The sequence below is a fragment of the Rhincodon typus genome, chromosome 29, assembly GCF_021869965.1.
Source record: "Rhincodon typus isolate 14 chromosome 29, sRhiTyp1.1, whole genome shotgun sequence".
In the NCBI taxonomy this organism is placed as follows: domain Eukaryota; kingdom Metazoa; phylum Chordata; class Chondrichthyes; order Orectolobiformes; family Rhincodontidae; genus Rhincodon; species Rhincodon typus.
The window spans coordinates 35,957,255-35,972,412 of record NC_063360.1 but is presented as its reverse complement, the minus strand read 5'-3'; the positions used below and the strand labels follow the sequence as shown (position 1 = coordinate 35,972,412).

The 15,158-nt window shown below is 42.1% G+C and overlaps 1 protein-coding gene across 6 annotated transcripts in view; it reads left to right on the top strand.

Annotated features, from left to right (window-relative positions):
- Positions 1-6,084, top strand: part of gatad2ab (GATA zinc finger domain containing 2Ab) — an 80,311-nt gene extending 74,227 nt beyond the window's left edge. For all 6 annotated transcript variants that reach the window (XM_048613994.1, XM_020529422.2, XM_048613997.1 and 3 more), the window contains one exon: positions 1,454-6,084. In XM_048613994.1, coding sequence (XP_048469951.1) covers positions 1,454-1,587 — 134 coding nt within the window. In that variant the 3' untranslated portion in view covers positions 1,588-6,084. The remainder of the gene's footprint in view (positions 1-1,453) is intronic.
- Positions 6,085-15,158: the final 9,074 nt, after the last annotated feature.

The following is a 15,158-nucleotide window of genomic DNA, read 5'->3' as shown; positions in this document are numbered from 1 at the left end:
GTTTGCATTTGCAGAGGATCTTCAAAATAGTAAAACCTCCTAAGGGACTTCACAGGAGCACTATTAGCCAGTGTTTGAAACTGAACCACCAACAGCTCAAGGAAAGAAAAATGCCTTACAGGGAACAGAGCATGACAGATATATGGGGAATGAAGGTGCAGTCTCCAATTGGCGAGAGCAAAGAAAGTGGGGGATTGATAAGGCCAGAAATTGGAGGAAGACCCAAAGCTCTTCAAGTGGAGGAGGTTACAGGTGGTGAGGATAGGAAGGGCTATGAACACAAAATTAAATGAGGCTAACGTTGACATGGAAGGAAAAGTTGAGAATGCTGGAAATCAGTTGAAGTCATAGATTTGTAATGCACAGTGAAGCATTAATTAATCATCCAGTCTGACACCTTAGACAGACAGAATCAGCAGCTCTATTTAATCTAATCGTGACAACTTGTTCGAGTTGAATTCCATGCCACATTTGCTTGTGTGTCCCTATAATTTGTTGTCTCTTGCTTCTCCCTCTCTTGTATCCTCTGCTCACTGGTGCTACTCTTTTCTGACCTTAGTATCTTATGAAGTCTCTGTATATATTGTTCCTTCACTGGGTTAATTTATTCTTTTTTGTGGTTTTGCATGTTTTAAATGGTAATTTTAGTGATATGATTTGTTTTTAATGTATTGAGGATGTATGTCCAAGCTGTGTTGTGTTCTGTGGGCTCTACAAAGGGGACAGTTTTCTGTTGCACTTCCCCTACAAGTGAGACTTCCCCAGCTTGACCATAATGCAACTGTGAACCTTGTATTTCTGGGTGCTGTTGACTCAGGCTTGTAGCATGAGTTGTATGAGGGGAATGGGTGTGGCAAAGAGCAGCTTGCTGTGGTACTGTACTTCAAAAGGCCTGTGTGCTGTGTAAATCCTGAGTGAAACATTGCTGTGGGGAGGTCGTCAAACATAACCAAATGTTCTTTCGAAACAATCCTGCTTTACCCAATTTGGATTAAAATTAAATTTAACAAGATTCCCAGCAAGTTGCTTTACAGATCCTCCAATCTGTAACATTGCAACTCCCAGCATTTATTCCCTCACCCAGGTCTGAGAAATGATACAGGAAGTATCATTGTGTCGTAGCTGTTTCACGCATTTTAATTTATTCCATCTGGTGCAGGCAGCTGCTTCATATTCTAATCTCAAATGCTTCAGAAAATGTACTTTGAGTACCGGATAGAGTTGAGTTTGAACTTTAAGACACCTAAAAGAGCAAAAGAATTTGTAATGGTCAAGACTGTTAGTTGACGGGGAGGCAAGGTGATGATGGAGTGGGAATTGATAACTCCAGCCAATGTGCCAGCTTCCAGTCAGATATAAATAAGTTGGCATTGGTTCATCAGATTCTGTTAATAATTCTGAGGATACTGTTTCTTTTGGTGCAGTGGATAAGTCTTGCCAATTTCAATTTCAGGGGTTACAATGGCATACGCTAGCCCGAATCTTTCGATGCACAAGACAACTTCAGCTGTGGAACGTCAGCGCGAGTACCTGCTGGACATGATCCCTTCACGATCTATCAGCCAGTCAGCCACCACATGGAAATAAATTGGGATGGGGTGGGGGGGGAGGGAGAGGGAGGGAGGGAAATAGCTCCGAGAGACAACCGCCAAAACCTTGCACCCCTCTTTACTGTTAACATACAGTCCAACAAAGGTGTGGGGCCAACGTCAACCTAGCAACCCTGCCATTTTCCCATAGCTCTGTTCAGATGAAATCTGGATTTCTTTACCTTTTGGACACTTCTTACACAATGTATAAGGAAAGTTACAACATGTGACTATTAGGAATGATTATTCATTTTGTTGGATTATAATGAAAATTGTGTGGGGAAATGAGAATTTTTTTTTACTTGCTGTTTGTGTGTGTGTGTGTGTGTGTGTGTGTGTGTGTGAGAGAGAGTGTGTGTGCGCGTGCGTGAGCACATATGGGAGTGCGTGCCTGTGTGTGTGCCTGTGTGAGTGTGTGCCATTGTTTCTCGCCTTCATAGTATAAAGGACACCACCATAGGTCTCAAGTTCTACAGTAGCAGTATAGTTTTTTTTAGGGGCTTTCTCATTCTCTATCATGTCCGCAAACACAATAACCCTGTCAATCAGCGTGAGGGGTGAAGTTGAGAAGAGGGCTTTTGAGTCAGTTACAGTTGTGACAATTTGGAGCGTTGCATTTTTAGGAACAGAGACTTGAAATGCAATCTGGGCAATGTTGAAGGATCACCAATTCGTGCTGTCCAAAGTATGAGGACTCTCCGATGATATAGATATATATAAATATATATATATTTGTAACTCCCATTCTTCCACTCCTAAAGTGTTCTTGCTTAATTGCTTTTAAGCAAACTCTGATTCTTTGCAGATTCCAATGACCCTCTGCACCTTGCCCACTTGCAACCCAAGCTTTAAACGACGGTTTCCTTTTACAGCAAAAATTCAAATTTGACTGAGAGAAGTAAATGATTATGTGCAATGATGCTGGTGATTTCCAGTGTGTGTGTTTCCTAGCTGCCCTACAACTCACTTTGCATCAGTAGTATGAGTAAACAAGTAACTCCTTCTGCCCTTTCACAAATCCCAACAAACGCACATTGAACATAACTCAGTTTGCAAGCAGCCTACTTAACACTGGGAATAGACGGGTAACCTAAAACACAGGTCATTTTCTGTTGCTTTGAGTGGAGAAATTATTTTGACAAGGGTTTTGTGTTTTTTTTTGGAAGTTCAATATGAAGTTACTCACTGGTGAGCAAGCTACCCTTGGATGCCATTTCCATTCTAGTCAAGGATATGACCTGAGCACTGATATTCCTCCACTTTGCTGAAGAGATTTCAGGAGGGGAGGTCAATTTTTCTGCCCTCTTGCTCCCCCACCACCTCCATTGTGGCCCTGCTATTGTTTGAAAACCTTCGCATGGGGTAATTAATCAATTACTCCAATTAGTATCATCCTTATGGCAGGTCTAGCTCCTATGCTCCCGATGCTGGATTTTATTATGTGCCTGGATCTTTGGTCCGTAATCATTTGAGAGGCAGGGATAGATCGTACACTGAACTTCACTAGAGGAGGAGGCTCTTGCAGTTTCTGCCAGTCTATTTGAGACAGCTGCCCTTGCCTGAATGCTGCAGTGCTCTAGTTGAAGATAAGCCATGCGTTTACATTTGGACAGTGGCAGGGAGACAGAGGTGGGCCGAGGCTATATTTGATCATGGGCACTTGCTGCTTAAAGCCAGAGCTGGGAAGAGACTGTGTGATATAGATGTGATTTTAAAAACACGAACATCCGCAATGTTAAACTGTGACCAAGCAACTACGCACTCTGTTTTGAGCTGCAAGAAACTGGAATTGACAAAATGTTATTTTAACTCGCTTCGCTTCCAGTGCAAATAATTTCCTTTGATGTTTAGGGAGATTTTTATTTTCCCTCATTTTTTTTGTTGTCCAATTAGTCATTTGAAAGCCATTAAAAAGATTTTGCCGGTTGTCCCTATTTTTCTCCTATAAATCTTAAGGGCTCTCTTTATTGAACAAGAAATTTAATATCACCAGAGTAGGGTTAATATTCTTGAGTGGAGTTGCATCATTGCAAAGTGTGGTGTTGTAATTTTCAGAAATCCCAGTATTTGCATCTAATCGGATCCTCGTCATGGAAATGGGTCAAAAGAGGATGTTTCCAATTTGATAATGTGCATAAAGGTAAGAGTTTATGCATATTCAGCTTCTAACCCTAATGAAGTGCTCCCAGGGTCTAATAAGGAACAGCAGAGACCTAGTGAATGCACCACTAATGCCACACAACAGTATTTTCAGGTTCATTCCTCTTTTGATCTCAACAGATGAGAGCACCAAGAAGTAAGTGGAAGTGATTCCCTCTGCCTTTCTATCTGTTAAATTAGGAAAAAGTTTACCAAAGTTTATGCTGCTGCTGATCATCGTGACTCAGATTGGGAAGACCATTTGCGTGTATGGAAAAGAATAGTGGGGTTTCTGTGGACCCAGGTCATAATGAAAGGGGCAATGAGGAGGCTTTCACACACTGGTCACTGCTCCAGATTGTCTCCTGTATACTGGTTCTGTGTTACTAGCAAAATGTTTTTTCCCTTTTTTGTAGACAAAACACTTGCCTGGATATTTTGTACCAATGTCTTTCAGTATGTTTTTCTTTAGTTTGGAATGGCGGGGTTCTGCTGGGAAGGCGGGTGGGTCACTGGCAAGTTAATCCATTTTGTAATATATTGGGTGGAGCTGAATAATTGAAAGTTCTCTCGGAGACTCAGGTTCTCTGTTGCAATGTACATAACTGAAGTTTTTTTTTGTTGCAGAAGTTTGAATTTGTTGCGATCTTTATTGGATCTTTACGCGGTTTGACGTTCACTATTCAGGCGGGATTGTAGACTTAGAGTCGGAGCAGAAAATGGCCCCAACTCTAATCCACCTGGAGATTGGGTTAGACCGTGTGATGGCGCTTTTTTTAATTGTCCCCAACTCTCTCTCCCTCTTCAGTCCTCACTGCCCAGCATGCTTTCTAGGTAGAGTTGAGCTTTGCTGACTCTGCTCATAACCCATTAAACCAGTAGAAGAGGCACTTCTGTCCTTGAGTTGGTTCCATTGTCCTCACTCCACTTCCTCCCCTAGCTGTTTACATATTGAAGTTGGTTGCATCCTACTTGTTTTGGAGAGCCAAGTCCAACGCATTACGTCTATATTATGCTTTACAAATGGCGAACTGTGCCCTATGCCTTTTGCGCTTTCTCGCTTTCTCTATCGCTCTCTCTATCGTGCTTCCTTTCTCGCTCTCTTGCTCATGCTTTCTCGCTCTCTGTCTCTGATGAGTAATCCCTTAAATCTAGGATTGAGGATAGAAGGCAAAAATGTGCTTCATGATGGAGTGGCTTGATAACTTCAACTTGTCCACCATCCCATATTGGGAACCCCCCTCTTCCTGCTCCTCTTTCCCCCTCTCTGGGAAAGAAAGGGAAGGAGATGCAGGTGCAAGGCTGTGATGTCTGGAACCTGGGTTCAAACTGAACCCAATTTGGGATGGAAGTTGTCTCTTGTCCACTGGCTCTTATGTTAGTTTGGGGGCATGCTCAATCATTGTAGTTCCCTGTGGGAATAGGCCCCCACACACGCGCATGCGCACACACACACACACACACACACACACACACACACACACACACACATATATATACACATACACATACACATACACACACGCGTGCGCGCACACACATACACACACACATATATATACACATACACATACACATACACATGCGCGCACACACACACACAGTACAATGTGTTTGGACCTACCCCATCTGGTCAGGTAAGGTCATTGTCTTTGTTTTTGGTTTTGTGGGGAGAGGGACAAGTAGCCATGTTTGACAATACTTTTATATTTTGAAGGAAATGTAGATCGTTGTGCCTCTTTCGAACGATCAGTAACAAATTGATACCAAATAAAGTGCCCAGCTTCACTGCAAAAGCGTTTGGGTTGCAAGATGATCGGAAACCTACATCAACCATCTTCCTCTTCAGGCCCCATTCCTATTCTCTTTGTCCCTTCCTTCCCAAAAATTAGTTGTCGGAGGAAAGGCGGGGGGAAGCAGGAAAAGAGCAACTGACAGTTAAGTTTCTAGAATGAATGCAAACGTCCCAGAAACCTCAAGCACATATTGTCTGTAAGCAGAAACTGTTTTCACGTGGGAGCAACTGTATACGTGGAAATTACTGCAGATTTTACAGAAAACCTGCTCCATGCTAAAGAACTTTTATCTCCACTTTGCATTGTCAGCAAATTATATTCCAGCTGACTGAAGTCACAAGAATCAATGCAGATGTATTGGTTATCTTCTGGACCTTCCATTTACTGTGACTATAGCCTTTAATAGAAAGAAGTTTCAAAGAAATTGCTCGAGATGCCCAATCCCACTGAAGCTCTGCTGGGCAATTTAAATCCATGCTTGAAATGGATATTGTATATTGTATTGTGAGGGATTTTTAGCATTTGAATGACAAATAAACAGGACAAACAGCATTGTGGCACCACTGTCCCGTCATGGTGTTTGTTTTATTCTTTTTGTACACTTCTACCCTACAATATGAGGATATCAGTGATGAATGAAGACGCTCCCATTTTCAGCACCTGGTGTTAAGCACTCTCAGGTAAGCTCTACTTTGGGTGGAGAAAGTAAAATTCACTCAATAGTGTCCCATCAGAATCTCCTTGTATAGCTAAATGCAGAATAAAACTCCCTTTACACTGGTCCCATCAAATGTTTAGGTACGGAGTGAAATTCATTCTACTTTAATAAGGATTGCTCCAATATCCAACAGGTTTCATGGAGGTTATTAAAAGGTGAAGAGGGCTGTGCAGAGATTTGGGTAAATTCCTGAGTTTTGGACCCAGCCAGCTAACTGGTGGGGTGGAGAATTGTGTGGGATGAGATTGGTGAAAGAGGAGGCCATAAACAAGATGCACATGTTAAAATGTGAGGCCTTGAGGGACAACCAGCCAACACTCAAAGACAGAAGGATAATTCAAACTGTTTGACTCTGAAACTTATGAAGATTTTATCATTGTATTGTATCCACCTCTTGGTGCTAAGCAGTTAGGCCTTTGCAGCCTCATGCAAGCTTATTTGGAAAAATTCCTTGTGATGGTGTGCAGTCTGTACGAAGGCCATTAAATCGAGTCGTGGAGTCATACAGCACAGAAACAGACTCTTCAATCCAACCAGTCCATGCTGACCATAATCCCAAATTAAATTAGTCCCACTTGCCTGCACTTGGCCCATATCTCTATTCATGTACTTATCCAAATGTCTTTTAAATGTTGTAGCTTTACCCTCATCCACCACTTCCTGTGGAAGTTCATTTCACACATGAACCACTCTGTGTAAAAAAAAAAAGTTGCCCCTCATGTCTGTTTTTAATTCTTTCTCCTCTCACCTTAAAAATATGCCCCCAGTCTTGAAATCCCCCACCACAGGGAAAAGACACCTACCATTCACCTTATTTATACTCCTCATGATTTTAAAAATCTCTATTCCAGTCTTTGTCAACACTTGCTCAACCTGTCAAGATTGACACCTATCCAGCAAGGAGGGGGAAAGGCTCAGGTTAAGCAGAAATTAGCAGGTGATTTTTGTTCCAGCTTGACAGCCATGTTCACAAGAACAATTTCAGGTTATTGCCACCTAATGTGTGCAAATTGATTGCCAGATTTTGTTTCTCTTCTTTCATGAAATTAAGGTGTTGCTGGCAAGACCAGCACTTGTCCATCTCAAACTAACCTCAAGAAGGCAGCAGTGAGCTCTAGCTTGCCTCTTTGCAGTCCACCTGACGCGGGTATATCTACAGTATAGAACCATAGAATCCCTACAGTGTGGAAATAAGCCATTCGGCCCAACAGGTCCACACCACCCCTCCGAAGAGCATCCCACCCAGACCCATTCCCCTAACCCCACAGTTCCCATGTCTAACCCACCTAAACTAAACCTCCCTGGGCACCACAGGCAATTTAACATGGCTAATCCACCTGGCCTGCACATCTTTGGACTTTGGGAGGAAACTGGAGCACCTGGAGGAAACCCATGCAGTCACGGGGAGAATGTGCAAACTCCACACAGACAGTCACCTGAGGCTGGAATCAGACCCAGGTCCCTGGTGCTGTGAGGCAGCGGTGCTAACCACTGAGCGACCGTGCTGCCCCAAAACTGTCACCAACCCAGATTGGACTTGAACCCACAATCCCTGGCTTAGGAGGCCAGTCCCTTATGCTTTAGGCCGCTGGGGTCACACCAGTATGTCAGGCAATCTGTCTGGCTTTATTACTTTATGGCATATCTGTAACGTTTTGGTATAACTGAATGCCTGACTAGGCTATTTTTGTTATAGTTAAGCACAGGACGTGGGGTGGGAGTTTGTTGGGACTCGGTAATCAAGGCCAATGTCTTTAGGGTGCTTCTGTGCCCAGCTCAAGTATTGGGCAGGGAGCCTGGGCCAATAGCAATGCTAGGGCGTAAAATTTCTGGCCATGGTCCAGTTTAAGGGGCTGAGAATATGGAGTTACTTACAGGCCAGAGCAAGTAAGGATTGTAGATTTCCTTCCCTGAAGAAACATTTAATGAACCAAACAGGGTTTTACGACAGTCAGTAGTAATCTCCTGGAGCCATTGCTAAGACATTAAATTCCACCAGATACAATGGGATTTGAACCCATTTCACCAGGGCTTTTGCCTCAGTCTCTACCAATAAATAAGGATGGAATTGATGAATGATTAATAGGCTTTAGCTACATATGTCATTAGTTGAACTCAAAAAATGTCTAATCTCAAGTCTCAGTTGTAAACTATTCTAAGCAGTGACTTTAAACTGACTAAAGTAAATTTGTACACATGGTTGCTGCCACTAACCAATTGGCACTTCACAATGTGTTCACTACTGCCCCCAAAGTTATATAGTGACACATCTTTAACTGCAAGTACTGCTTCCCAGAGTTAATGACTGATTTGTATCCCAGTGTTAAGTGACAGACCAGTCACCACCAGCACTGTACCGGTGTTGTACAGTGACAGACCTGTTCCCACGCGTCCTTATACCCATGTTATACAGTGACAGTCCTATCCTTACCAGTATTGTACCCAGTGTTATACAGTGACAAGGACCGAGAGATAGTGAAAGACACATCAAGATGACACATATAGAGATAGGGAGTAGCTGTAGGCTCCCTGAAGCATGCACCAGACGCCTCAAAGCTATTGACTTTATAGATACAGAGTTGGCTGCCTCTTCTCCACATTAAAGGTGTGCTCTTGAAGAAGGGTCACTGGATCCAAAACTTTAACTGCTTTTTCTGCTCAGGTACTGCCAGACCTGCTGAGTTTTTCAGCAATTTGTCTTTGTGTGTGGGTGAATATCTTGCCTGTCTGACTGTTCTACCACACGTTTGCTTTGGACAATTGATTTTGATTGGAGTTTATTTATTGACGTGACTTGTTAGAAAATACAGTGAAAAGTGTTGTATCGTGTCAGCACTCTCTGGCACTATCTTAAAGCACACAAAAATAAACTAAAACATAGAATATAAAGACAGAAGAATAAGGAATTATACTGCGTATTGTACTATGAAGATAAGGGAGCCAAGGGTTATTGTTGGGGTTGCGGTGGGGGGGTTGTGGGGACAGTGAGCAGAGGGGGAGTGCAGTCAGGAAAATGCAGTTGAGGGCTCAACCAGATCAGCCATGATCTTTTCAAATGGTGGAACAGGCTCAAAGGGTTGACCAGCTTACTCCCAAGTCCTACCTATGCTCCTATGTCCCTACGTAGGTCAGATCAGTGTGTACAAAATACAGCAGCTGTTCTAACATTTTGAGCTAACATTTTAATAACCAGGTAATTGATCAGTTAATATATTTGCAATTTCCAAGATCTGGCAATGGCTGCTACCCACACAACAGTTGTACTCTGGAAGGAAATTATTTGCTTGTGAAGCATTTTGGGGGTAATCTGACAGATATAGTATAATTTTTTAATTTTTTTCTTTGATTTGCAAGACTTCAGAGAACTTTAAGAGGAATGTCTCTGAATGCAAATCATGGAGATAGACCTACAGCCGTAATATTTCCTGTGCATTGATAGCTAGACTGATACAGTTGGGGATTTAGGCAGTGGGTGTGTTTACAGATCCTTTAAGGGGTAGCAATTAATGTGATAGACTTTAAAAATTAGCTTGAAGGAGAGCAGCTCTGATCTTGAGCCAGTGACTTCAAATTAAATAAGGCACTTAGAGAGATATAAAAAAAGAGATATCTAAAGTGACCTGTGGAAATAGACTAAGGGCAAAATCATTTGATGATCAGTGGCAGACATTTAAGCAGATATTTCATAACATTCAGAATAAGAAGTTAATGACAAGAAAGGACTACCTATGGTTAGCAAAGGCAGTCAAGGACAGTAGCCAGTCAAAAACAAACAAATGCAAAGTGTTTGAAAACTAGTGGTAGGACACAGGGGGTTTGGCATTTTTTTAGATACCAGCTGCAGTTGATTAAAAGGCTAATTGGGTAAGTATTGATTATGAAAATAAATTGGCAATAAATATTTTTTAAAAAGCTTCCACGGGTATATAGAGAGTGGCTAAAGTAAGTTTGGGACCCTTAGAAGACGCAACTGGGGAATTTATTACAGGAGTCGGTGTAATGCGTCCAAGTTTGCTGACAATACAAAAATAAGTGGAAGGGCGCATAGTTATAATATTAAAGACTCTGCATAGGGGTATTGACAGGTTGAGTGGGCAAAAACTTGATAGATGTAGTTTAGTAGAGTGGAATGTTAGGTCATGACTTCAATAGAATCAAAAGTCAAGACTTTTACTTAAATGGAGAGACTCCAGAAAAGTGCAGTGCAGGGCAATTTAGAGTCATAGTCATAGAGATATACAGCATGGAAACAGACCCTGCGGTCCTTCTCATCCATGCTGACCAGATATCCTAAATAAATCTAGTCCCATTTGCTAGCATTTGGACCATATCCCTCTTAAACCCTTCCTTTTCATTTACCCATCCAGATGCCTTTTAAATGTTGTAATTATACCAGCCTCCACCACCACCTCTGGCAGCTCATTCCAAACACGCACCACCCTCTGCATGAAAAAGGTGCCCCTTCGATCCTTTTAAATCTTCCCCCATCACCTTAAACCTATGCCCTCTAGTTTTCTAGGGAAAAGATCTTGGTTACTTACCCTATCCATGCCCCTCATGATTTTATAAACCTCTATAAGGTCACTTCTCAGCCTCAAACGCTTCAGGAAAAATACCCTAGTCTATTCACTCTCTCCCGATAGCTCAAACCCTCTAATCCCGGCAACAACTTTGTAAATCTTTTCTGAATCCTTTCAAGTTTCACAACATCCTTCCTAAAGCCAGGGAGATCAGAATTGCATCAGAGATAGTAGGAACTGCAGATGCTGGAGAATCCGAGACAACAAGGTGCAGGGCTGGATGAACACAGCAGGCCAAGCAGCATCATAGGAGCAGAGAGGCCAATAGTGGCCTAACCAATGTCTTGTATAGCCATAACATGACCTCCCAACTCAATGCACTGCCCAATAAAGGCAAGCATGCCAAACGCCACCTTTGTTATCCTATCTACTTTCAAGGAACTATGAACCTGCACTCCAGTGTCTCTTTGTTCAGCCACACTCCCCAAATCCTTACCAGTCCTGCGCTGATTTGCCTTTCCAAACTGCAGCACCTCACATTTATCTAAATTAAACTCCATCTGCTTTTCATTGGCCCACCTGATTGAGGTCCCATTGTACTTTGAAGTAGCCTTCTTCGTTGTCCCTTACATCTTCAATTTTGGTGTCATCTGCAAACTTACTAACTATATGTCCCATGTTCACATCCAAATCACTTGTATAAATGACGAAAAGTTGTGGACCCAACACCAATCTTTGTGGTCACAGGCCTCCAGTCTGAAAAGCAACCCTCCACCACCACCACCCTGTGACTTCTGCCTTTGACCCAGTTCTCTATCCAAATAATGAGTTTTCCCTCTATTCCACATGATCTAACCTTGCTAACCAGTCCATCATGTTCTTGCGCATGAGACACACAAAAGTTAGCGTGCAGGTACAGCAAGTAATTAAGAAGGCTAATAGTATGTTAACTTTTATTGCATGGAGGTTGGAATTTAAAAATAGGGAAGTGTTGTTACAACTGTACAGGGTATTGTGAAGCTATACTTGGACAGTTTTGATCCCCAAAACTTAAGAAAGGATGTACTGGCTTTGGACGCAGTCAAAAAGAGATTTACTAGACTGACTCCTGGAATGAAGTGATTGACTTATCAAGAACGGCTAAATAGGTTAGATCTTCATTCACTAGAATGTGGAAGAATGAAGGGTAGTTTTATTGAAACAAAAATAATCTGAGGGGGCTTCATAGGGGGATCTCAAATACGGGATATAATTGCAGAACAAGGAGATACTCATTTAAAACAGCTGCGAAGGAATTCCTTCTGCAAAACAGTAGTGAATATTTGGAATTCTCAACTCCAGGGTGTTGTGGAGGCTCAATCATTCACTGAAAGTATTTAAAGAGGTAGATACAGTTTTGAAATATCCGGAGGTTGAGGACTATGTTGAATGAGTTGGAATGGAGGAGTTAAGGCCTGCGGTAGTCTTGAGCTGAATGGCCTCCTAGTTCTTGTTTTTTGAAGAGATGAGATTGAGAGATGTTGTAGATGGCTAGAATCTAAGGATGAGGTGAGAAGTTGATTTTGAGGGATGTGGTGAGTTGGTAGGATTAATGATGATAATGACAAAGGTGGGTTAGCAGAGACCAATTAGGATGAAAAAAGAAGTCCCCTTCAAGACAAAATGTGTTTTTAATCTTGAAGGCAGCAAGACTCTTACCTTGGCTCAGATTCATGGGTACTAAACTGATCCAGCCTCATCTACAACACATCAGAACACTTCTGGGCGAAAAAAATGGGTTAATCTCCTTTAGCCCAAGTTAACCAACACCAATCTCACTTCCCCAAAAAGATGAACCACATCCTTCACCATTGGCAAGATCACTGGTTGGAAGATGAGAATTTGTTGTCACACTTTCATTTTTGAGAGGTAGTGCCACACAAAAGAGAGGCCCAAAAAAAGGCACTCTCTGTGACATCATCAGCTTAGCAACACTGAAAATCCCATTCTGACCTCACCCACATGGCAACAAGTTCATTTATGTCTTATCCTGGGGTCCAGCCTTTCTGTGTGTGTCTGCTTTTTCCACTTACAATTATGCTGAATTTTTTTTTTCATCGAGCCTAAGATGTTTTCCCACCTACTGAATGTCCTGCTCTCAATGGCTGAGCTTCCAGTTTAGCTAGAAGCTGCACACTAGCTGCGTGCAACCTTGAACCTTTGAGAAACAGGCAAGGGTTTACCAGGGTAGCTGCCAGAATAAGTAAGACTTTGCACTGGTCACAGCTGGAAGTCGGTTGAGAACTCAGCAAACGGGATCTTGAAAGGTATGTCAACAACACTGAAGATGCAATGATGGGTTGAGTCTGAATGACAGGTAACTGTTGGGAGCAGCAGGACTGTATAGTTGCAGTGTTTTTAAAGTATGACTAGCACCAAATATATTGTCATTGTGCCATTTTTGTTTTTGACCTTAATAAGGTGAGGATGGGGCATTTTACTTTTGCACACCCAGTGTCAACAGCAATTAACTACCAAAAGAAACAAATAAACCTTCCACCAAACTGTCCACCACAAACTCTCCTGTAATAGGGACAGCATGGGCTTAGATCCAGAGTAAAGCTCCTTCTACTCTTTTAAACTGAAGGTAACGTTCCCATGACACTGTCTCCATCAAACACTCCCAGGACAGGTACAGCACAGGATTAGGTCCAGAGTAAAGGTCACTCTACACTGTTCCCATCAAACACAGGGCTATGTGCATCCCACCAGTTCGGGCTGGATCCAAAAGTCCTTGACACAGCTACACCATTGTATCTTTTCATGTACATGGATATGCAAATTAATTTGCCCCTCTACTCATCAGTCAAGAGCCAGGGCTAAAAGATGAAATTATGAGACAAACTGTGCCGGCTGGAACTTGAGTATAAGATTGAGGGGTAATAATGATGTTTAAGAAAATTTTTTAAAACTGTGTACCTGGAATGAGGGCATTGATGGCAGGACTAGCATTTGCTCCTTATCCTAATTTGCTGTTGAAAAGCTGATGGTGAGCTATCTTCTTGAACTGCTGTCTGTAGTGGAGGATCACCTACAGATCACTGTCAGTTAAAGGAGTTGGTCAGTTTGGTGGAAATAAACTTAAATGCAATGGGCATGAGCTTAAAATTAAAGCTAGGTCATTCAAGAGTGATGTCAGGAAGGATAATGTCACAAAATAGATTTATGTTAGATGACAATATTGAGGAATTCAGTATCAAAGGGTACAGTTGAAGGTAAGATACAGATCATCCATGATCAAATTAAACAGTAAGCTTTAGACTAATTGCCTCAGATTGTTCCCATTACCTACACTACCTATTGTGTGCATGAAGAAAAATATTTGGTATCTGATATAACTCCATGAAGGCTGGTATCCTGCCACCAAGTCACCCTTTATTTGCATTTGCATAGTACATGACACTGACTCAGCTCCCTCAGAGCTAGGACCCAGAGTGAACAGAACCCTGACACTCCTGTTTATATCTGTCAACCAGGGCTCCCTGATTGGGACTGTTAACTTGGTCCAATCAGGAAACTCATTCTATCAGATCCACCTGGCTGATGTTGCTCCAATCACTACAGTATCTATTCTAAATTTTCCCTTTGCTAGTTTGTGCCTGCCTTGTGTATCCTCTCCATTTGCCGTATTTCTGGTCCGTGCTTTCAGGTCGGTGAGCACAGGAACATATGATGAGTTTACACCCACCTGAGGAGGTGGATGATGGCTCATTCTAAAAGTGAACACCTCAGTCTGACACTCCAGCCTTCCCTCGGTCCTGAATCTAAGGGATCTGTTCTTTTTTATGTCTGCTCTCCGGGGTGGCTTTTCTCTTTGGTGCCAGAGGTGACAGGTTTGTTACTTTTCAGTTTATTGGTCAATTGTGATCAGGTGACCATTGTGTGTCGTTTTCTAATTGTCTGAATAATGACAGATGTGACCAACCCTGTTTGATTGACCGGTCTTTGGGGTCATGCTAACCTAAAAATCAGGCCAGTTAGAGTTTGCACACTTGAGTTAAAAGCCTCCTCACCTAGCTTCTGACTGACAGTGGGAAGATTATTTGCCTTTACAAATTTAATGAGAGATGTGCATAAATGAGAAGTACATTATGTAATGTCAAATTGGAACTGCTGTATACAATGCGATAGAGATAAAATACAGAAAAAGTGGTGTCTCGACATTTCCAGTTACAGGTTATTATTAACAATGTACATTTGCATAGACTGAGGGGTGAGTTTTTAATTTTATCCCTTATTTTAACAAATGCCTGACTACGAGTGATGCTTGGCTTTCAAATCTGCTAGTTACCATCCCTTCCTAAAGGTGGAGTTGTTTCTTTAACTTGTGCCCTGTGAGAACATTTTTTGTGGTTCG